Source organism: Carettochelys insculpta, chromosome 23 (genome assembly GCF_033958435.1).
Source record: "Carettochelys insculpta isolate YL-2023 chromosome 23, ASM3395843v1, whole genome shotgun sequence".
In the NCBI taxonomy this organism is placed as follows: Eukaryota; Metazoa; Chordata; order Testudines; family Carettochelyidae; genus Carettochelys; species Carettochelys insculpta.
The window spans coordinates 15169524-15193926 of NC_134159.1; the positions used below are offsets into that span (position 1 = coordinate 15169524).

At 45.3% G+C, this 24403-nt stretch overlaps 1 protein-coding gene across 1 annotated transcript; it reads left to right on the top strand.

The window, feature by feature from the left end:
* Window positions 1–2555: 2555 nt before the first annotated feature.
* On the top strand, window positions 2556–24057 carry SCNN1D (sodium channel epithelial 1 subunit delta). Its single transcript, XM_074975658.1, has 12 exons — window positions 2556–2872; window positions 5514–5769; window positions 6832–7025; window positions 13580–13683; window positions 13924–14087; window positions 15158–15256; window positions 15778–15895; window positions 17597–17675; window positions 18419–18476; window positions 20380–20435; window positions 21241–21316; window positions 23692–24057. The coding sequence occupies exons 1-12, from the start codon at window positions 2556–2558 to the stop codon at window positions 24055–24057; spliced, it is 1887 nt and encodes a 628-aa protein (XP_074831759.1).
* The last annotated feature ends 346 nt before the right edge of the window (window positions 24058–24403 follow it).

Sequence of the window (24403 nt, forward strand, 5' to 3'; positions counted from 1 at the left end):
CAGTCATTCCAACCTGTCCTGGGGAGAGGAGCCTGAGGGGTGCCCCTCTGGGGTGTAGCTTTTGGCTGGCTCCTTCCAGCTCTCCCTCCCCCTAGCCTCTAACTGCTGCCCCCAATTCAAAACCAGCTCGGCTCCACCCTCCTCTTTGTTCAGGGCTGAGGTGTTACCTGCCAGCCTAGGTTATAGCCCCAGGGTCATCCTTAGCCGCTGGGAGCTGCTCTGCTTGTCTCACACATGCACTCCCCCCACTCCATCACATAAGTGAACATCATCTAAGATTTGCTCAGGACAAAACAGAAGGTAGTCCAGTACCTACTGCAAACCCTGCTCAACAAAGACAGAGCTATTACCGAGGTATAGTAAAGAAGCCTTTACCACTGAGTCATCGTTCTTTAACTGTGTGAATATACCGTATAATAACTGAAATATGTACGGCTATATGGATATGCCTGTATATGGTTTCAAGGTACATGTTTGAAAGTTGAATTAATATATTGTGGCAGTCATGACAGTACAAAGGCATATATCACTGTGTCTTTTTTTTTTTTAATTTACAAAGAATGTTATTTCTTCTGGGAACAAGCATCTGTGAACTGTAGCATCTGACAAACTTCTGATACCAATTTCATCACCTGTGTATATATGTATGGAATAATCTCTATATAGCTTTACACATACTTGTGTTTATTTCATTAGTTATTTTAAAAGTATCTGATATCAGTAGCCATTTCTCAGAAAGCAAAGTAAGCAGCTTTATGCTTTGTTAGTGACTCAGCCTTGAAACTTATTGTTCTGAAGATTCATATCTGTGTTTAATATTCCTAGCTGGGTATGTGCAATGAGCACATTTAACCCAGGGACACCTAACTGATCTCTCATCTTTGCTGAGCAGAGTGCACTTCTCTGTGCTATTTTAAACTCAGGTTAGACCAACACTGACGGTATAGCCCGCAAAAGTATTTTCCGACACTCAAGAAATTAATACTTAGATGGCTGCTGTGCTGAAAGTAACCATCATGAGTGAAAACAAGGAGGAATCGTGAGGCACCCGAAAGACTAACAAATTTATTTGGGCACAAGCTTTCATAGGCTGGAGCCCACTTTGTCAGATGCTTCAGCTCATAGAGCTTTATCGTTTACATGGTGGGTGGTCTTCAAAGTGCCATAAGACTCCTCCTGAAATAGACTAAGCACAGCTAACCCCTTAGTCACAATGAGAAGTTTCAGACATTCTTAAACTACCTTTAACGCTTACTGGAAAAATTCCAAGTGATCTGTTATTTATCTTTGTGTTTTTTCCACATTTGGGACAAAACATCATTCTTAAAAATACAAGAAAATGAAGGGTTGACTCTGAGTAGGGGGAACAATAACATTAAGTGAAAAGCTTGGGAATTCCTGTTTTACCAGAACAAACAGCAATGTCCAACAATTGTGCAAATACTGATTTATTTCTAGATTTTTGTCCCGTGCTGTATTTTTGTCTTGAAAAGCATTCAAGTGTAAATAGAAACATGTAAGGATTAAGCCTTCCTCAGTAATGTCAACTGCTATAAATATGTAACCCCTCTCATTCTTTAGCTGACAGTGCTTCAGCAGGGTGCACTTACATATGTGCAGAGATATACAGTACTACGCACACAGGATGAGGTATGTGTCAGTAACAAGCCCTGTTGCTAAAGGTGGAATTTCAGTTTTGGTGCTAATTGCTCCTACCCCTTTTTGTCAGATGCTCATTCCTTTCTTTAATACATTCCTTCCGGACTGGAATTTTTCAAAGCTTGCTCAAAGACCAAAGGTGAATTGGGTTAGGAAGTTTGAGCAAAGTCATTTCAATCATTTTTGAATGATAGAATTCTGAATAAATAGGTTTTCCTTTTCCGTTCCTATTGCCTGTTTGCAAGAGTGAAAAGGCCAATTTATTTAAGACCCCCTCACTTGATGTCTTCGGAACAAAGGGCACCCCAGCTGAGGACGTGCTTCTACATTTATTTTGCAGGGTCTTTATTGTTTTAAAGAGACTTGGGATAGCTGATCAACCTGGAAGTGCTCATTAATAATAATCAACAATCCTAGTTGGGTGCCTCCAGATCAAAGTTTCTGTAACATTTATATTGATAACTTCTGCTAAATGAAGTGATCCGTGAATGATCACCTCCAGCAAATTTTTGTCTTGGTAGCATAATAGATACCGATTCTGGGAGGGGACGATGTAACATTTTGACCACTGGTTCCCAATGGCTGTTCTTTAGCTGTAATTCATGCCTAAATGTCTTCTTAGAGCCCAGTAAGCAGTGGAAATGTTGGTGATTCTGATAGCCAATGTTGACTTCTCGTGGTCTGGCAAATTCACTGGTTTGGCCCCGGTCAGGTAACGAGTGGCTGGACTAGCAAGGACCAATCTGTATTTGTGTGAGCACCAAGTCCTTCCACTGTTGCAGTGGTGATGAAACCCATCCTCTGCACGGTATTGAGAGATGGGAAGCAAGCCTCTTGGTTCTCATGGGCTCACAAGAGCTTTTTGTTTTCTTTTTGAACTGCAACAGACTTAGAGGATGGAGCAGAACTGGGTAAATGAAGAAAGGGAGGATGAAGGCCTCATTGAGTTCTACAGCTCCTTCAAGGACATGTTTGAGTTCTTCTGTAAGAACACCACCATCCATGGCACAGTCCGCCTCGTGTGCTCGAGCAGCAACAAGATGAAGACAGCTTTCTGGACCTTGCTCTTCCTGGCTAGCTTTGGGATGCTGTATTGGCAATTTGCTCTTCTCTTCAGCCAGTACTGGACTTACCCAGTCATCATGACCATGTCAGTTCACTCAGAGCCCAAGATGTTTCCAGCCATTACAGTCTGCAATCTGGACCCATACAGGTAGAGCAACATTTGGGGGTGGGCTGCCAAGGTTTTGTCATTGTTGATTGGGGCGTGGACATGGATTGAGATAGGGTGAAACAACTTTATCAGTGCAGATCTGGGCTGGAGATTGGACCCCAGATTGAATGGGAAAGCAACAACTTTAGTTTCAATCTGGATGTGGTGTCAGACTTCATTATGGCCTGAAGGATGGTGCATAGTAGTTTACTTACTCTCAGTGCTGATTCAGGATTAGAGGAGCTGATCTGTAGGGCTGCTTTGACATCACTAATTGATTTTCTGTATTGGAAAAAGTACTTTTGCCATGAATTATGTAGCTAGCTGCTGTTAAGTCCTTCGTATCTAATCAACAGATCACTGCTGCTGGACAGGATGTGATATCTAATTGCTAGCTAAAACCCACTCTTCCAAAAACACTTCTGCATGCAAGTAGTTCTGTGTAGGGAGAGTCCTACTGACTTCCCTAGAAGTGTTCACATACATCCCAGGCTGGGGGCTAGATGTTCAGTGCCAAAGGTTCATTCACTTACATTCAGATTATGTAGAATGCACTTCTTTCTCTTGTAGTAGTTACCTAACTTGCTTACAGAAATGCCTGTTTGTGCAGCCCAGAACAGAACAGCTGCAAATCCGAGCATTGAATGTGAGGCCTAATTTGGAAATTGAGCCACAAATAGAAATATTGTACTATTTCTTGCACAGTTCAAGGCAAATGCCTCTGTATTTCACTCTCTGTGGTATAACAAGAGGACCTACACTAGGCTCCCAGATCCTCAGCCACCACCTCTTTTGCGTGTGGACCTGTTACGCTCTCCCTCCTGACCAGGGTTTCCCAGGCTGCAGACTTTCAGGCTTACACTGTGGTATTCCTAGCAAGCCAGACTGCCTAAATGGGCCAGTGTCCGCACTTTGCTTTCTCATCCCAAGGCTATGAACAGTTGTAGTTGCCAGCAGTTACAAAGATCCATCCAGCAGTTTATAAGCAAGCACATTTATTCTTCTGGCGGAAGCATTGCAGAGAAAACACAATACAAATAATAAAAGCGCACATGCTGATAAGCTTCCCAGAGGTCACCACCAGTCCAGCTTTGGACTCTGCTAGTGATTAGTTTTTCATAGGGTGAGCACATTGCCCTATAGCAAATACAGGACACCGGCCTCTGGAGATGGAGGGCTGTTGTTCCGTGTCAGGGCTCCTCAGCAATGGGGACTGTTGTCCCTCAGTGAGGCACCAGGGAGGGGGACTCTGCAGCCTCCTGGTGGAGTCAGGAGGACAGGGAACAGGGTAGCTGCCCCATGGAGGAGCATCCCACAACAGAAGCTTCCTCTGTGAGGTGTGGGATGCCACGGAATGAGGCAGCTGCCCCTTCAAGGAGCTACCTGGTAGCAGGAGCTGCCACCTTGGGTGCCAGAGTATGGGGCAACTGCCCCAAGGAGGAGGTCCCTAGCAGTGAGGCCTGCTGTCCCAAGACACTGGGTGCCAGGGAACAGGACCCCTGCACAATATGGAATAATTTGCTTATTTTCTTTAAAATGTTGGGATCTTTATGAGACAGCTTAAATACGGGACTGTCCCAGTAAAAATGGGAAGGATGGTCACCTTGGTCTTTCAAGAGCCACGCTTTGGTTTTCCCTGTGGTTACAACTGTCTCCAATTCAGATCCAGAACAGCCATGAATAGTTCCCTCTTTAGTTTATACAGCCTGGGCCTTTGATCTTGGCCTCACATAAAAGGCAATTAGCCAACAACGACCCATTCTACAAGGCATCATTTTAAAAGGCTGAGTTTTGCATAATTGCAGGTGGGTAACTTTGCATTCACCTCCTCATGGGTATTTCCCAGGAAATCTGCATTCAACAATATTATCCTAAAAGCCTTTTCTGGTCTGGTACATTGTTCCATACAGTCCTTTGATCATCCAAGTCTTGGATCACCTCCCACACAGAGAAGCTGCCATCCCAGCCCACATTAATGCATAAAGATAATTAACTTAATTTGCATTAACATAATTAAACAATAAGGCAAGGATTTGTAAAGATATGGCAGGAAATTACCCTGTATGTCATAATAGTAACAGAGAGGAAGCTGTGCTAGTCTATACACTATCAAAACAAAAAGCAGTCAAGTAGCACTTTAAAGACTAGCAAAATGGTTTATTAGGTGAGCTTTCGTGGGACGGACCCACTTCTTCAGACCATAGCCAGACCAGAACAGACTCAATATTTAAGGCACAGAGAACCAAAAACAGTAAGCAAGGAGGACAAAAATTTGTTCACCTTGATTATCTTTTTCTGATTTGTCCTCCTTGCTTACTGTTTTTGGTTCTCTGTGCCTTAAATATTGAGTGTGTTCTGGTCTGGCTATGGTCTGAAGAAGTGGGTCTGTCCCACGAAAGCTCACCTAATAAACCATTTTGCTAGTCTTTAAAGTGCTAGTTAACTGCTTTTTGTTTTGATATATGTCATAATGTCTTTGAAAATGTTGGATACATTCTGCTCACCACTCTAAGTGGCCTTTCCAACAAAGATACCAAGGACCGATGTGAGCTGGATGTTAAACTTTCACCAACATTAAAAGACATCATGTAAGTGTACAAATAGACAATTATACCCTTCCATTATTTCTGTCCCCCTATAGGTTTGAACTAGTGAGTGAGAAACTAGCCCAGTTGGACCAAATGGCAGAGGAAGCAATAGCTGATTTGTATGGCTACAAAACTTCAATTTTTCCCTCCCGTGATAAAAAAGGTATCAAAGTGAAGGACTTGACAACAGGAGTGTCTGCCAATCTGACCAGATCCAGTTTCCAACTGAACTACCATGTTTCACTGGTGATGCTGAAGGAACCTGATACTGGGTCCAGAAGAAAACATTTCAAAGTGGGTTTTAAGTTGGTAAGTGTAACCAAGCTTCTGTGGAATCTTAAATAATCCATCCAACCCATGGGACAAGCTGAACTTACCCTGCAACAGAGATTAAATGGAATGTAGGTGCATTTGAACAGTAGCACCTAATGAAGGGTCTGATGCTATCTGGGCAGATCCTGTTCCAAACGTAATTGTTTACACGTTATCCTACCTTTGAAACTCTTGTAGAGAGAGGGGACAGTAGTAACAAGGAGTTCCTCAATAGCAACTGTCTTTCAAGGGATGTCAATAGATAAATCTTGTATAGTTAGCTAGCAACTGGGTTAGATGCCACATTAATTTTGCAGTCCATGTTTTTGCAAGATCCTTCCAGCAATACCAGAATGGAGAGAACAAACAACTATAAATGTGTGTGTGTACAGCGAAGGAGAGAAATAATGGGTGTGTTTAAAAAAATGCAGTAGATGGACAGTTAGATATGGCAGTCGGATATGAACAATGCAACACATGGAGATAATAGATCTGCAATGCCAGAAAAGTCATTTAATCTCTCAGTGCCTCAATTTCTTCATCTGTAACATGGGTACGTAGGAGACATGGAATTCAAAGCCAGTGAGGAAGTGATGCTAACCAGGTGTGAGATGCCCAAGCAATTTTATTTTGACTTACTTATTATCACTGGGCTGTATCTTGAGGTCCTTACTCAGGCTGATGTTTACTGCCAAGAGCTGGTGTTGCCCTGGCTAAGGACTTAATGTGAAGTGAGAGCACTTCAGGCTTTGACCCATGATTCATGAGTGGTAAGAATGCCTCCACCAACTTCTTCTGCCATGGTAATTACAAACAATGCTCCTAGACCTTGTCCTGTCCAACGAGTGACTCCAGCAAGAGTCTCGGGGACTTGCCTAACATGGTCTTCTGAGGCTGAGCTGTATTCTCAGTCACTGGACTGTCCCCATGGTTCACCTACTGCCAAGACAGAAATTCCCCTCACCTCCATTGTTCTTAACAACACCATCTTGCTGCTTACAATGTCCTTGGAGTGCTCCTGTGGCTTTGATTTCCTCTCTCCTTTTCTTTTCTCCCCAGTGCAATGCTACAGGTGGTAATTGTTTCTACAAGGCCTACTCGTCTGGAGTAGATGCCATTCAAGAGTGGTACAAGTTTCACTATATGAATATCATGTCCCAGGTGCCTCTTATAATCAACATTTCTTCTCATGAAGACCATATAGAAGACTTGGTCTATGCTTGCCGTTATGATGGGGTCCCCTGCAGAAAAAGGTAAATACTTGCCAAGTGGGTGATTGTGGGTTAGGAGAGTACAAAGGAATCCTTTCTCATCTACCTGGGAATTATACAGAGCTTGCAAGGAAAAAGCTGAGCTGAGCGCGTTCAGGGCTGCTCATGTTGGGCAGCTGGATTAAATGAGAGCCATTGTTAAAGCTCAGACAAAAGTTTAGTTTCATGGGCCCATATGCAGGGTAGGTGGAAAGGGTGCAGATGCACTCCCCCAGGTCAAGTTTCTCTCCCTTCCTCCCTGCTGCACTGTGCAGGGGGAGTCTTCAGGACATGAGGGGGAACCCAAGGCACCCTGGGAGCTGTAGTTCCTTGACCAGCTCCTTGCCTAGAAAGCTGAACCTGGAGCAGGGAAGGAACTACATTTCCCAGAATGCCCTTGGCAGCTAGCAACAGGAAAAGGAGAATGGAGGAGGAAATATGGTATTTCATTCATGATTATACAGCAAGATCCCAGAAGGTAATTTCTTTAAACCTTTATTACTGTATAAATCTTTAGTATGTTATAACAAAATAATTTTCCCAATCACTGTTTCCCCTCAAATTTTTCATTAACCTCTCTTATGCACACTCATTGCATGACTGTTGTAAATTCCTGTATATTTAAAAAATTGCGGTCCACTTTTACAAAAAACACACCCCACCCACCCACATACAGAAATCCCAACATACGGGCCTGTTTCGTCATCTCCCCTTCCCATCCCCACCTCCCCCACAAGATGCAGTAGCTGCTTGTTCTTGTCGAAGTTGATTTAATGCCTTGCTGACACTCCTGCCTGGCACACCTGCACACTTGGCAGTTAATAACAGGAAACAACTGCTTTGATGCCTGTATGGGCAGACAGCTCCTCTCTAGTAAGGAAGGATATGGAGGTTGATTTGACCAGAGAATTTTCACATAGTTATAATAAAGGGAGTGATTTTTTCTCAGTACAAGGGAGAGGATATTAATTAGTCTACCTGTTGGAGCAGTGGACTGGTCTCATGGTTTAAATGGTCAAGTGGCTAGAGTACAAGGTCAGGAGCCAATTCTTGGGTTTTGTTCCCAACTCATCCACCATCTTGCTGTGTGATCTTTGGACAAATCACTTCATTTCTCTGTCCATTCATGTTGAAATTGGGGTACCATAGAACGCTAGAACTGGAAAGGACCTCAAGAGGTCTTTAAGTCCAGTACTCTGCCCTCGCGGCAGGACCAAGGACTGTCTAGACCATCCCTAATAATTGTCTATGTAACCAGGTCATAAATATCTCCAGTGATGGAGATTCCACAGCCTCCCTAGGCAATTTATTCCAGTGCTTAACCACCCTAACAATTAGGAAGTTTTTCTTAATGTCCAACCTAAATGTCTCTTGCTGCAGTTTTGTCCTATCCTTAGAGGTAAGGAAAATATTTTTTTCTCCCTCCTCCTTGTAACACTCTTTTAGCCACTTGAAAACTGCTATCCTGTCCCCTCACAGTCTTCTGTTATCTAAACTAAACTAGCCCAATTCTTTCAATCTTCCCTCCTAGCTCATGTTCTCTAGCCCTTTAATCATTCTTTTTGCTCTTCTCTGGAACTTCTCCAGTTTCTTCACATTTTTCTTGCAAAGTGGTGCCCAAAACTGGACACAATACTCCATTTGATGCCTAATCAGCACAGAGTAGAGCGGAAGAATGACTTCTCATGTCTTACTCACAACACTCCAGTTAATGCATCCTAGAATCATATTTGCTCTTTTTTGCAACAACATCACAATATTGACTCAAATTTAGCTTGTGGTCCACTACAACCCATAGATCCTTTTCTGCAGTGCTTCTTTCTAAACAGTTGCTTCCCATTCAATACACACCTGCCTTGCAGTGGGTGGTGTGGCTAGAGCTGTGAATGGGTATCACATGCTTTGAGATTCTGGGCCAAAAGACACCTGTAAGCAGAAGGGGTTGTGTCTTTTTTGCCTGTTAGCACACAGATCTTCAGGACAAATCTTCAGCAGGAGCAAACTGTTGCAGCTTGACTTCAGTGGCACTGTGGCAATTGACACCCCGTTATCTGACCCTCCAGATACTGTCCAGGGTTGGCTTTATTGATAGTTCATGAGAAGACAAACATAAACCTCAGCTTGATCGTTCTCACGAATTTGGCAGAACTCTCCCCGTCCCACTTCATAGTTTTTTCTTCCACCCTAGGGAAGACTCCCAACCCCCTTGATAAACCTAGCAGGAGCAAGTGGAATGCCACTGTATCTTCATGCATGGCAAAGAGTTGGGATGCCTCTACAGAAAAGCCCCGTGCACAGACCTCAGGTCTGCCACGCTGCAGCAGGAGCTGCTGCATATTGTTATTGCTGTTATTAAATACCAGTAATTCATTTTTGATAGGGAAAACTGCATTGTGGGCATGCTGGGGGTCTCTGCTCTCCTCCTCTGCCCCTTTGAATAGGCCAGCTCTCAGATGAGTAGCTATTAGTGTGGCCACAGCTGAACAGAGCATTTGGACAAGGGGGACAAGATAAAGGATCACACTGGTGTAGAAAGCAGCAGTTGTGGATTTCCCCCTTGTGTTAGTGTTGAGGGGACCCTCCACAACTAGTTGCTCATGGCCTGTAGTAAAATTAATGTAGACACAAGGCCTCCTACCATACGGCAAAGGGACAGCAGGGCTGACCTCAAAAGAAAAGCAGACATTCAAATCAGCAACAAATGGCCTGAGGCTTTACAATTTTTCATAAGCGGCTCCTGCCTTCGAAGCCTCCTGGAGTCAGAGAGGATCTAGTTTCTGCTGGAGGGAGGAAAATATCACCTGCTCCAAAAGCTGGCACAACAAAGCTCCAAGCTGGACTGCCCCAAGATTGAAACATTACCAGGGAAACAAGAGAACAGAACACCATAAAAATCTCTGCTTCAACAGAGCAGAAAGAGCAGTGCAGCATGTTCTTCAGACAGACTTGTCCAGTGATGAGCATAAGGGCCAGGTGACATCAGTGACAGCATCTCAAACCTTCCTCTTTATGCCAGAGGAAACCAGCCTCACAGGTTTAAACTAGCAGGGAAATGTAGGCAGAAGGGTGCATGGGCATTCCTCTGAATTGAACTCTCCAGTAATTTTTCACAGAGGTGAGCCAGGACATCTCTGACTGACACCACTGACCTCTGGCATTCGGAAGGATGATCATGGCTGTGGGGAGCTCTCAGTGAAGCTGTCAAACCCAAGAGGCTGAATCCTTCCAGTAACACCTGTGCAATGCGGATTATAGTGCCTGGCCAGAGATACTGCCACACCTGGGGACTAGTGAGTGCCTCTTTGCAAAACCAATATGCTGGCTTACATGGGCTGTGCCTGGCAGTTTAGGAAGTGCAGCATGGCCCCCACAGCATGGCCCTTGTGGTCATAAGGAGCATCTGGTTGCGTTAGCTAGGCATCTTCACTTTCACTCTCCTGTACCCACAGCAAAGGACTTATAGAACTTTGCCAAATGCACCCCTTTTATCCTGACCTGCTCTGAAGCTCTGCTCTGGTCATTCAAAACTCTCCCCCCGGCAGAGTGCAGGGTGTGGCAGTGGTCATTTCAAATGATTCCACTCATTTCGCTTGTGTGGCATATTTCTGACTTGATTCCTGTGTCCACAGAGGTAAAAGCAACAGTCAACCCCACCCCCACAGCCAGCCAATCCTCCTTGGCACTTGAACCAAGAGGCTGCACCACAGTGCAACAACAGTCCAATAAAACAAATGCAAATCTGCCCCGTGAGGAAAATAATTTGATTGCACTGCCCATGAGCTCACCAACTCTGCCCTGAGAAGGAATATGCATACCATGGGAATGGCAAACCCCTCAGCATGGAATCCACCAATCCTCAGGTCTGAGCTAGGGAAATAAATTCTCTAGCAGCTAGGAGCAGCCAAGTACCTGAAACAAATGAGACCTGGCAGTTTTATGAAATCATATGGTCAAATATTTATCCGGGGTAACTTCTTTAGGGCAATGAACAGGTTTGAACAAAGGTCTCTACGGCTCTGGCTGTAGTCTAGCAATACTACTTTGTGCTTTATATACAGTACCAGTAATCCGATGCTCTGAAAGTGCTGACCAAAGGTGGAAGGGACTGATGTCCCTGTTTTACAAAGGGGGAATGGAGCACAGAGCGGTGACCTGACTCGTCCAAGGTTACCCAGCAAGCCAGTGTGGGTCATGGAGAGAATCCTGGTTTCCTGAATTTCAGATATCAGCAGAGCACAGTACCTCCTTGAAACAGACATTGGAACTGCAAACGGGCAGCTGACTATGAATGACCTAACCTCACTAAGATTTTCCTGTGGCCATGGGCCTGTGAGGATAATTGCAACCATGTCAGAAACATGGATTGGTGTTCTGTTGGCTTGCCTCTGGAAAGTCCTGCCTCCCCCCAGAAGATGGCACTTCTGCCACACCACCAGGCCAGCTCATGGAAAAGCGCAGTTACGCAACCAGGGCAGCCTATTATATCTCAATGTGATCCTATCGAGGAGGCTGTTGGGTACAGTACTGGAAAAGCACTCAGCAGCTCCCAAGCTTACAAAGGAATGCCTTGCACCCTTCTGGGCTGGGAATCTGTGTGTGTGCATGAACCTACCTGTTCACCCCCATCTTTTGTAGGGCATGGGAGAACAGGTTTGCCTGCATTACCCTCAGCATGCTTGCTAGGCCAGGACCTCGGGTTTGTTTGTCTTTTGCTGTTTTTTTTTTTCTTCACCTCTCCCTTCTCCGCCTTCAGCTACAACATGGAACGTACTTCACCTGCTGGGGTCACCTGGACATATTTCCCCTACACAATTCTTCAAGGCATTAATTAGAGGACTTTGGTCACTCCTGTTCTTTGCCTGTGGCACATAGTTTACATAGGCTTTTACTTTCAGTCTTCAAGTGCCTATAGTCTTTTGGTTCACTACAGGGTTATTTGTGTGAAATGCCATGGATAGAAGGAGCTCAGACTGCAGGATCTAATAGTCCCTTCTGGCCATAAACTCAGTGACAGTGAAGAAGCTATGCAGGGTTATCATCATGTCCTTTGTAGCTGATTGCGGTCTCTATAATTCAGTGTTATTGCACTGGCTGTTCCTTTTGCGTAGCCAAGGTTGTACATGCCAGCATGTGCTTGGGTCCGGTCATATCCTAACCACAAAACATATGAAATGCTCATACAAAGAACAGCAAGGAAATGTTTGCTGAAGGGCTCTTAGAGAAAGTTTTGTGTGCCCAGTAAATCACTGGAGGTCAAGAGCTAAATTCAGTCTTGAAGTTAGGACATTGACCTGAATTTGGTCTCAGGCAATGAGAGAGATGGAATTAACAGAGACAACTCACCTCCAGCTTTTATGTGTAGAAGAAAAACACGTCTTATAAAGTTACACCGTGTGTGATTTGAGGCTGATTAGCTTTAGTGTGGGTGCCCATCGCCTGGTGAACTATTAGAGCACATGAGAAATGAAGGAGGGGGTTTGGAGAAGCCATATTTTTTCTTTAAATCTGAGCCCTTGGAGACAGTGAGACTAGTTAGTGGTTACAGCGGGGAAAATGAAGTCAAGACTCCTGGTTCTGCTCCTGCCACAACCACTCACTTGGTATTCAGTTAATCACTCCATGCCTTGCTTTTCCATCTGTATAATGGAAATAATACTTTTCCAGCTTTGTGAAGACTTGGAGAGCCTCAGAAGGCAAGCGTTATATAAGTAAAAGTGTATTTAATTAATTGTTAGCACAGGTTGAACGTCTAGTCTGTCTCTCTCTGGTCTGACAACATCTGTGGTCTGGCTTGATTGTAATTAGTTGGATGTCCACTTATCATGGGTGTGGGCAATTTTTCCACAGGCCCACATAGCTTGTTTCCAGCCACCAGTCCTGGCTTTGCGTTCTGTGTTGTTATTTAGCTCTAATTTGCTCCTAAATATCTTCTAAGACCTCAATAAGCATTGGAAGAGTCAATATTACTGCTAGACCATATTGACCTCCCTCTAGGTATGTGTTACAAGGGCAGTTTCTCCACCTTTGATATTCACAGGGATGAGACACATCCTACTTCATTTGCTTCATTAAATGGTCCTGCTAGTATCAGAAACCTCCCCCCATCCCATGATATGAACCCTAGATTCTGTTTTCTCTCTTCATTTTCGTCTGATGAAGTGGATTTTACCTATGAAAGCTCACAACCAAATGAATGTTGGTCTCTTAAGGCGCAACAGGACTGCTTGTTATTTGTGAAGCTACAGACTAACACCACTACCCCTCTAATCCTGAAATAGTTATAGGTACGATGGGGATTGACAGGTCTCTGTTACTTATGAATAGTGGCGGCTCATCAATGTATTGTTTAGGTTTTTTTATTGTATGAAAGTAGCACAGGCAGAGTATGTTAGGTGACTGTCACTCTTCTTGGATTGTCTTTTCATTCTGTGTTTGAGCACAGTGGGATCACTGGCATATTTGGGAGGATTTAGGCACTGCCACATTACACTAATAGTGTGGTGGTGGGGGGGGTGTTTCAATCATAACTAATAATATTTCAACTCTTGTGCTTGCAGGGACTACTTTCATTTTCATCACCCAGTCTATGGAAGCTGCTATACTTTCAACCGAGAGGGGACAGACCCCTTCTGGAAAGCCACAAAACCTGGAATTTCCTATGGTACGTTATTTACCACCCGCCCAAGGAAGAAAACAAAGCAAATTAACCACTCCAGAGCAAATGGAACACAGCCCATCTTTGCACTGTACTACAGAACAAGCATCTAGCAATGCATGCTCTGTAGTACAACATCTAACACCTACAGACACGTTGGGGATGCGACAGATGACATCGCTTCCCAGGCCATACCCCCACTGAGTTGCAGTTTAAACAGATGCTTTCCTCTCCTTGTGTCTGCAGGGCTCTCCCTTATCCTGAAAGCGGAGCAGAACGATCGCCTCCCGCTGCTGTCTACGGTGTCAGGCGTGCAAGTGATGATCCACAACCACAATCAAACGCCATTCCTCGAGCATGAGGAGTTCGACATCAGACCAGGGGTCGTAACTAACATCGGCATCCGGCAGGTGGGCAGGCCGGGCTCAGAGGCTTCATTTCTCCTCGGCGCGTTCTCCGTTCTGGAGGGTGCTGGAAGGTCACGAGGGGAGAGGGGCCTTGTGGTTGGGCCCTGGGCCTGAGAGCGAGGACACCTGGGTTCTATGCTTAACTCTTCCGATAATGGCTGTAAAGGGATGTGAGCGTGTCGGGGAAGAGCAACGTATTTGTATTGTCACAAAACCTGTGCAGCCATTTGGCTCCCTTGCCAGTTCAGCCTGGGGGAGAGGCGGATACAGTTGCAACTGGTGTTAGGAGCTGGAGGTGGCCAGCAGCTGCATGCCCCTTCTCTGCCCGTGCCCCACCCCTTTCTCTTCCTCCAGGTACACGGCCAATGGTGGGTGCAGGGGGGACTGGGGATGCTGGGGATGCACTTGACCCCCCTGTGAGCTCCCTTGTGTTGCCCCTGTGAGGCTCCCCCACCGGATGACATAATAAACAAGAGCCCTGTTAGAAATGCACGTTAATGACACAAAACATGCTAGGGTGGATATGGGGGTGCGGACAGAAGAAACCGTTTTCATCACCATTCTGGTGGGTGCAGGGCAGTTCCCTCACCCCTGGAGTGACCTAGGAAACTCAAACTGCTTTTAGGCTGCCCCAAGGGAGGGCCAGACCTGCCCCTGCACTCAACAGAAGTGATGTGCCACTGACAGAGACTGCAGGAGAGGGAGCACCAACACGGAGTTCATGCGGCCCCCTATACCGCCACACATCGCCTGTGACCTGAACACTTGACTTGCTTTCTCTGTCTCCAGACCCCGTCGGAGGAAGCTCATGGCTTAATAATTTAGTCACATAGTCCTAACATAGAACCGGAAGGGCCCTCCAGAGGTCACCAAGTCCAGGCTCCTATTGAAGATATTTTTTTGTATTTGTTAGTCTCTAAAGCGCCACAGGACTGTTTGTCTTGTGTGTGTTAGGATTGTAGCTTGTCAGGCCAGGTACTGGGTGTTATTCCACATTAGGCAACGTGACTGCTGCATTTGCAGCTCTGCATCAACACTCTGTAATTGTATACACCTCTGCTCCGAATCCACAGGATGAGGTGCATCGCTTGGGTGGGAACTATGGAAAATGCACAGTGGATGGAGAAGATGTGGAGATTAAAGTCCTGTACAACAGTTCCTACACACTGCAGGTACTGTCCAAGCAGATGGCTGGACACATTCAAACCCAAATGACCTCCCAGGGGCTTGACAGGGCAATGAGTTAAAAGGTAGCAGGTAACACAGAGGCCATCCTTCCAGAAGTCGCTTTCACATGTGCAACATGACAGCTTATTTTATTGGGTGGCCCTTGTACACAGAGCACTGGAGTTGTACCTACTTGTAGTACTGCATGGGAAGCAGTCTTTTGGGGTCTTTTCCACTACAGCTATTCTTGTGCTCTTGAGTTGTTATTATGTTTGATAAACCCTCATCCTTTGGAAGGTTGCAATATTTATGATATGCTCTGTGAATCTCTCAATTATACCTTTCAAGAGCCCACCCCAGAGGTACATATATTTGAAATCTTCCTCCCCCATTCGGCCGTGGGAATACAAATGTATTCTCACAAATGGCGAAGAGCTGCAGTTCTTCTCCAGCAGTCAAAAGCTGTTAGGAAGCCAAGTTGCACACCCAAAGAGCCTCAGACTTATCCTGCATTCTGCTTTTTCAGGCTTGCTTGCATTCCTGCTTCCAGCACAAAATGATTGAAAGCTGCGGCTGTGGCTACTATTACTACCCACTGCCTCCTGGCGCCGAATTCTGTGACTACAACAAGCATCCTGGATGGGGTAATGGCACAAGGCATGCAATCTTGCCCCGACCTGCTAGAAATAGCTCCAGCTAGAAAAGGTTTCTAAATACAGGGCTTCTCAGGTTATTGCTGGACTACTATGCAGTTGAACAGATACTGTCTAGCATCAGCTGGTACAGGTTGAACCTCTCTAACTCAGAACTCTCTCTTCTGGCAGCATCCATAATCCGGCACGACTTTAGTTAGCCAGACAACCACTTATCACGGGTCTGGCCAAGTTTCCCGCAGTCCCATAAAGTTTGTTTACAGCCACCAGGCCAGGCTCTCAGGGTTCTGGGCTGTTACTTAGCTGTAATTTGCCCCCTAGATGTCTTCTAAGAGCCCAGTAAACAGTGGAACGACTGCTAATGTGCTAGAAAATATTGACCTCCCTTGGTCCAGCAAATTCTCTCATCCATTACTGGTCAGATCCCGAGGGTGCCGGAAGAGAGAGGTTCAACCTGTAAGATAATTCACTGGCCTTTTGCCATAGGACAATGTTTCTGCCTAAATTATAAAGAGGGGGGATTTTAATTCTAGTCTGGTGCTTTACTTGATATTTGTCTGTCTTTCAAAGAGTTCGGGGGGCGGGGGAGTGATAAGAATCTTCTTCCCAAGTAGACTAAATTGGGCTGGATCCCTTAAGAGGAGATTGAGGGGGGATATGATAGAGGTGTATACAATCATGACAGGTATGGAGAAAGTGAATAAGAAAAAGTTATTTACTTGTTCCCGTAACATAATTTAATTTGGTGTCCCCCAACTTCTTAATAGGTAGCTGGTTTAAAATAAACAAAAGGAAGTTTTTCTTGACACAGCACACAGTCAACCTGTGCCAGAGGATGTTGTGAAATCCAGGACTTTATCGGGGCTTGAAAAAGAACTAGCTAAATTTGTGGAGGACAGGAATGGTGTCTTTAGCCTCCGTTTGTCAGAAACTGGAAATGGATGACAGGGTTGGGATCACTTGGTGGTTACCTGATCTATTCACGCCCTCTGGGGCATCTGGCTTTGGTCATTCTCAGAAGACAGGATACTGGGCTAAATGGATCTTTGGTCTGACCCAGTATAGATGTTCTTATCCTGCTGCCTATTCTTGTGAAGAATGCTGGGAAGGCCAAGGCCAACCCCCACTGCATGTTGCAAGCAGGCTAATTACATATCCTGATGCTATTAAGCACCAGCTTCCCCAGAGGAAAGCAGTGTGCCAAAAGAAAAAAAATTATATGCATTGCCAAAGCCAAACCTGTGGCCAAGCCGTCTACACTGAATAATGAGATTGAAGGACAACAATTGGGGCCAGCTAGAAAGTGTGTCCCAAGACAGAATGAAGTGGAGGAGCTCCACAAGGGGTATGAGGGTTAAGTAGTAGTAGAATAATAAGGGTTGTGTCTGACCGTTTCCATTCACAGAAGGAAAATTAACCTCTTTCTGCTTTTTCTGAGCTGATGTCTCTCTGAGTAACTCATGCACTAGTTCTTCAAATTAAATGCTTAGCCCTCAGTGGAGACAGACCCTGGCACTCAGGCAGGAAATTATCCAAGCCATCTGCAGCCATTCGTGAGGGGTGGGACAAAAGCAAGCACTCTTCATGCAGAGAGGGAGTTGTGTGCCCGGGTGGACCAGACTGTCCCAGAGTTTGGACAGCATATTTCCTGGCGAGTCATCTGAGTCTGTTCCTCCTCATTTCCTCCTCTAGGTCAGTGCTTCTACCAGCTGTACAACAGGCTGGCAGATCATCATCTCAACTGTTTCAACAAGTGTCCCAAACCGTGCTGGTGAGTCACTGCTGCAGAGGGAGGAAGGATTCTGCTTTGAGGCTTGTCGACACCTTGGCTGGTCATGCATACTTGGGGCTATGCCCAGAATCAGAATCAGTCACTCATGAGTCGTCAGAATCCACAACTGCACCCTTCTTAAGTGCAGGCCCCCAGCTCTTACTGGTGTCAGCTGGAGTAGAAAGCACTCAACTCTAGGCAGGATCATAGAATCACAGAACTGGAAGGAACCTCAGGAGGTCAAGTCCAGACCCCTGCACATATGGCAGGACCAAACACCTTCTCTACTATCCTGAGAGGTGTTCATCTAACCTGATCTTTAAAATCTGCAGGGGTGGAGATTCCACAATTTATTCCAGTGCTTAACCAACTTGACAGTTGGGAATTTTTTCCTGATGTCCAATCTAAAGCTCCCTTGCTGCAATGTAAGCCCCTTGCTTTTTGTCCTATCTTCAGAGTTTAAGAAGAATCTTTTCTCCTTCTTCCTCAAGCTGTAGTACGGTATGATACAGGAGCGTAGCCTTCTGTTTGCTGAAAGGTCCTGACAAAGACCCTAACAAGCCTGCCGTAAGAGATGCTGATGGGAAATTCCTTGCATGATGGTGTGTGGAACAAACACACACTCAGGTTCTGAGAGCTTCAAGTGTGAGCCACCAAAATTGCATGTGGCAAAAGATTACGATGTTCTTGCACTCATTCATATTTATATCACAGTGATTGTAATTTTCCTTGTGCCTCTCCAGGGAGTCATGGTATAAATTGTCTGCAGGGACTGCTAAATGGCCATCGACAAAGTCTCAGGTAGAGTATAGAGCAACTATTGATACACAGTGTTTAGAAATGTTTGTCATATTGGCTGGGTCTACATGAGCCCCTTCCTTTTGAAAGGGGCATGTTAATGAGCAGGGTCGAAAGATGCTAATGAGGCACTGCAATGAATAGCAACGAAGGGTCCTGTGGCACCTTATAGACTAACAGAAAAGTTTAGAGCATGAGCTTTCGTGAGTTAACTCACTTCTTCAGATGCTGGTCCTGGAAATCTGCAAGGCCAGGTATAAATAGGCCAGAGTAAGGCTGGGGATAACGAGGTTAGCTCAGTCAGGCAGGCTGAGTTGTATTGTCATCAGTAGATCTGGAGGTGAGACAATACAATACTGATGACAATACAACTCAGCCTGCCTGACTGAGCTAACCTCGTTATCCCCAGCCTTACTCTGGCCTATTTATACCTGGCCTTGCAGATTTCCAGGACCAGCATCTGAAGAAGTGAGTTAACTCACGAAAGCTCATGCTCTAAACTTTTCTGTTAGTCTATAAGGTGCCACAGGACCCTTCGTTGCTCTACAGATCCAGACTAACACGGCTACCCCTCTGATACTTGCAATGAATAGGAGCCCTAGGAAGAAGGGCTTTTGAAAACCGGGGGTGGGTCCTTTCAGAAGGGTCCATCTCCACAGGTGGCACATGATTCAAAAAGCCACACTTTCGAATCGCCGTGGCTGCCAGTATGCTAATGAGGCACTGCATACTCATTGCAGAGCCTCATTGGCATCTTTCGAACTCGCTCATTAACGTGCCCCTTTCGAAAGGAAGGGGCTCATGTAGACACAAGGATTGAGTAGACCAATCCAAGTGGTTGGAATCAAGGATCTACGTGGGTTCCGGCGACCCATGCATAAGGACCTGGAAGATATTGAGAGGACTGGTGAGAAGACAAACTGGAAAGTTATGTATCAGAGATATAGCCAAATTAGTCTGTATATTCAAAAGCAGCAAGAGGTCCTGTGGCCCCTTATGGACTAACAGATATTTTGGAGCGTAAGCTTTCGTGGGCAAAGACCCACTTCATCATCTGAAGAAGTGGGTCTTTGCCCACGAAAGTCTACACTCCAAAATATCTGCTGGTCTATAAGCTAGAAAGCTGGGATTAAAATAAAACAAAATAGCCAATGGGTTTGGGTAGATTTCAGTTAAGGAACTGTACGGGGGCTCCAGAGATCCAGATTAATTTCTAGTTCCACCGCAGACCCCTGGAGTGATCTTGGACACGTCACTAAACCTTTCTGCATCTCAGTTCCCTATCAAATGGGGTTAATGATCGTCTACCTCACAAGGCTATTGTGGTGGTCAATTCCTTAGTGTTTGTGAGGTGCTCAGATTCTGTGTGTGTGGCCATGTGAGGCTATGCATGGCATCTTCCTTCTCCTCATGACATAATGTCAGTCTGGTATTAAAGAGACCTCCCCTGGGGATAAGTATGTGTGAAAACGAGGCATATGTAGGTACAAATGCATTGCATGGTAGTTGATATCAGTGTGTTTTTGAAAGACCCAATTAGTTTAGTGGTTGCTGCCTAAGAATGCTGACCACATCTCTGAGATGCTACTGTCTGGCTATTTTCCTGTCCTGACAAAGGATACTGCTGTGCTGTTGGCTTTTTTAAATGGCGAGCACTATATTTAAGACCTAGGCTTTCAAACGCCTTACCAGATCCATTTTTGGAGCTAACAATATTTGTGTTTTCAGAGGGAAAATCTGCTTTAAGGTAGGTATGCCCCAGGAAGGAAGTGCAGTGGCTACCCCCACAAGGCAGAAGGAGTATGGAAAATTAGTGAACACTTGAGGCATATAAATGACCACAGTTGTTACTTGGTACCTGCTCCAAGGAGCAACATGCCAGTAATAGTGAAATATGGTGTTGCAGGACTGGATCCGTCAGATTCTGAGGCGGCAGAAGGGATTTAATTCCACCTGCAACAGGTTAGTCATGAAAAGAAGGTATTTTTCACCCAATGGTACCTCAGGTAGGAACAGGTTCTGAACTCTTTGTCCCCTTGAAATTGTAGGAGTCAAAGATGGAAAGAGATCCGAGAGGACATCCCATCCCTTCTCCCCCTAATAAGGCTCAATTTGTCCCCTTCACTACTTTTCCTAGCATTAAATGTCCCATGTGGAGATTTTGCCTCCACTTCCCTTCAGACAGTTGTACAGCTTTGCATCAAGGAAGGGAAACAACAGTGCCCACTGCTCTGCAGACCTTGTGCCCAGAATGTGTGGGCTGTAGCCTGCTGGCCAGATCATCAGCACAATGAGCCCAGCAATACAGGAATTCAATCTGACATCCCAGTTCTGCAGTCTAATGCTTTAGCAACCAAATATTGCATTGCTATTGTAGTACCCAGAGGCACTGAGACCTCATCGGGGGTGAGTGAAATCTCTGCTCTATGGCTGAGAGCCAGCTGGCCTTTAGCTTATGTGGTAGAGTGCAGGGCTTTTGACCCTATGCTTGCAGTTCTATCCGTAGGGGTGGCAACCAGGGTCTGTCAGCATTACACTAGGATTTTTAGATGTGCTCCAGAACCCATTGCAATTGGAAAAACTGGGGTTTGAATCTGGCTTCTTTGTTTAGCCGTTTAAATACATCCCTAGATATCCTATGGCCCAGTTCAAAGTCTGACTGGCAGGGTTTTTCTGTTTAAAAATATCAAACTTGGAAGCAAAATATAGATGTGGTGGAAGAACATGCAGGGAACCTATTTCTTGTTGTCCCCATTGTCTGTTGAAGGAGAGACCTCGCCAAGGTGAATATCTTCTTCCAGCAATTGAGCTACCGGGCTGTGGAGGAGTCTCCCGTGTACACAGTAAGTTGTTCTGGATCAGCTCATTGTGTGAGTCTTCATTCCTGACTCTAACACCTGAAGCTTCTGACATAAAATGCAAATGGATGGGGAAGATTTTCTTCCTAGGGGTACATCTGCACTACTGGGGAAAATCGACCCTGCTGCAGTCGATCTTCTGGAGTTTGATTTAGGGCGCCTAATGGGGCCATGATAAATGGAACTTACAGGGCACGCCTGTTGACCAGAGTACTCCTGTCCCGCATTTGGATTAAGAGAAGTCAATGGGAGTGCAGGCTCCTGTCGTCTTCCCTTAGCGAAAATGGTGCAGAAGCCCAAATCAAGGTAAAACAATGCTATCTACGTAATTAACGTAGCAGGAATTGCAACCTTAACCTGTAACGTAAACCAGCCCTGTCCCTCATATGGGATCAGATTATGCCCTGAAGAATGGGGTTAAAGAAAGTCAGAAGATATTATCAAATACACAGTGCCACACTAACTTTGCCATCAACTGACAATTCACCTGTAATTAATCTGTATGCGGAAAAACCTCGTTTAAAAGCCTTTTGCCACATGAAAATTGACATGACGCAGAGCAGAGGTTGCTGTGCACTCAGGCTGGAGTGCAGTGCTCTGGCACACCCCACTCTGCATTGCCTATGGACTTGCAGGATCCAGGCTTTGCACTGAGGACAGGCACAGGCATTGCAATAGGTTTAATTGTCTGGGGGAGAGAACCCAGCTGAATGTCACGTCACAACTCCCACTGGATTTGGCAAGGTTTTGGAAAAAGTTGGGATTCAAAGCAAAGCACTGTGGAGTCTTCAACCTTTAGCTCACTGGTCTGAAGCTGACCTGGGATGGCAGGGAGTGGCATTTGCTCATGCATCGCCCATGTGAAATGGGTTAAGTGTTCTTCACCCAGACTGTGATCTGGGAACTCCCTCCTGAAAAAAAAAAGAATGGGCTATTAGGGAATTCTGCATCTCTCCTGCCAGTGTGGCATTTGGCCCTTTGGATTCATTCTCTGGGGGAAAATAACCTTTTCCTTCCCCAAAATTTAAGAATATAAGAATGTCTATACTAGGTCAGACCAAAGCTCCATCCACCCTTTCTATGCCTCCATCATCATCTTCCAACAGTGGCCAATGTCAGGGGCCCCAAAGAGAATGGACGGAACCGGCAATCATTAAGTGATCCATCCCTTGTAGCCCATTCTCAGCTTCGGACAGACTGATGCTAGGGACACCAACCCTACCCATCCTGGTGATGAACGCCGTGAACTTATCTAGCTCTTTCTTGAAATCTGTAAAAGTCCTGACCTTCACAAAACCTTCCGGAAAGGAGTTCCCCGAGTTGACTGTGCATTGTGTGAAGAAATACTTCCTTTTGTTTGCTTTGGATCACCTTCTTATTCAGTTAATTTGTAGACCCTTAGTTCTTGTGTTATGGGAACAAGTAAATAACTTTTTTTTTAAAAAAATAATTGGAGATACACATCTCTTAGAGCTGGAAGGGACCTCAGGAGGTCATCCAGTCCAGTCTCCTGCCTTCTTGGCAAGACCAAGCACCATCTCTGATGTCTATTTGCCCCAATCCCTAAACAACCTCATCAAAAACTGAGCACACAACCCTGGGTTTAGCAGGCCAATGTTCAAACCACTGAGCTATTCCTCAAAGGAGTTCTCTACGGCACTCATGTTTTTACAGACCACTGTCACATCCCCCACCCTTAGTCTCTTTCAAACTAAAAACTCACAGTCTTATTAATCTCTCCTGATATGGCAGCCATTCCAAACCCCTAATAATTTTTGTTGCCCTTTTATGAATTTTTTCCAGTGCCCAGATAGGTTTTTTTTTTTTTGACATGAGGCGACCACATCTGCATGCAGCATTCAATAAGAAAAGTCTTAAGAAGTCAAAAATTAGAGCTGGCGAATGCATGAAGTGCATAGTTGTCCCATCTATAGCTAATTCACCTGCTAGTGAAATGCAAAAAGTTTATATTTCATGAGCTGCACTGTGTAGCTCAGGGGTCAGTAACAGGTGCCAAGAGTGGTAAGGGAGCAGATTTTCATAGGCATGCAAGGTGGGAGCTCAGCCCCGCTCCTCCTCCCCATGCAGCCCGGAGCTTGCTCAAAGCCAGGCTTCCTGTGGATTAACAAAAGACCAGCTAATGCTACCAACTACCCCCTCAACAGTAAAGCTCTGCACCTTCCTTTATTAATGAAGCTGTTGTAAGTAGGACTATTGGTGACTTTAAAAAGTATCACCAGCACTTGGACTGTACATAGAGGTCAAAAGGTCAAATTTCGGCACTCCGCCTCAGAAAGGTTGCTGAGCCCTGGTGTAGCCTATCCATATAACCTTTCCATTCTCCTATGTCGCATTCACAGGTGAATCTGCTCTTGTCCAACATGGGAAGTCAGTGGAGTTTGTGGTTTGGGTCCTCTGTCTTGTCGGTGGTTGAAATGTTTGAGTTGCTCTTGGATATAATGGTCTTGTCGCTCATCCTCTGCTATCGACGGCACAGGGCAAAGAAGACACTGAAGATGAGTCAACCCCCTGCTATCTCCAGTGTAAGTTTGACTATAGAGGAATATAAATCCATGCAGGAGGATCTTGCTGCAGAGTCTAATTCTGCCCAGAGGCACCAGAATGTTGGGACTGTAGCCAGAATCAGGAACGGCGCCCTACCTTACCACTCAGTTCATAACAAGATCCAGACACATGCCAGAACTGACCCCAGCTGTTGTGCTTAATGGATTCAGGCACATCAGGGATCGTCGTGTGGCCATAGACCTAAACAGCTAATGCTGGCGTGTGTAACAGAGAGGCATAGGTAAAGATTGTGGGATATATTCCGTAGGCACAGTTTCAAAGTCAGCAACTACACCGCATGCATTTCTGTCTCTTGCTTCTCTGGTGGCATCTAGATAACCGGACCTGTGCATTGGTCTCGGGAATTGTGCAACCCCTGATGTAATTCAGAAGTGTTTTTCTTTGGACTGTACTCTGAGCATCTCTGGCAGTTGCCCAGTCCTCATAAAAGTCAATCATAACTTCTCCATTAAGCTCTCCTGTGGAAACCAGATCTGACTGCACATC

Bases quoted from the DNA above. Each gene is read 5' to 3' on its own strand.
- SCNN1D (XM_074975658.1), top strand. From the start codon at position 2,556: ATGGAGCAGAACTGGGTAAATGAAGAAAGGGAGGATGAAGGCCTCATT. The intron at 2,873-5,513 runs GTAGAGCAACAT...GTCCCCCTATAG, and splicing joins TGCAATCTGGACCCATACAG to GTTTGAACTAGTGAGTGAGA. The intron at 15,896-17,596 runs GTAATGGCACAA...TTCCTCCTCTAG, and splicing joins CAACAAGCATCCTGGATGGG to GTCAGTGCTTCTACCAGCTG.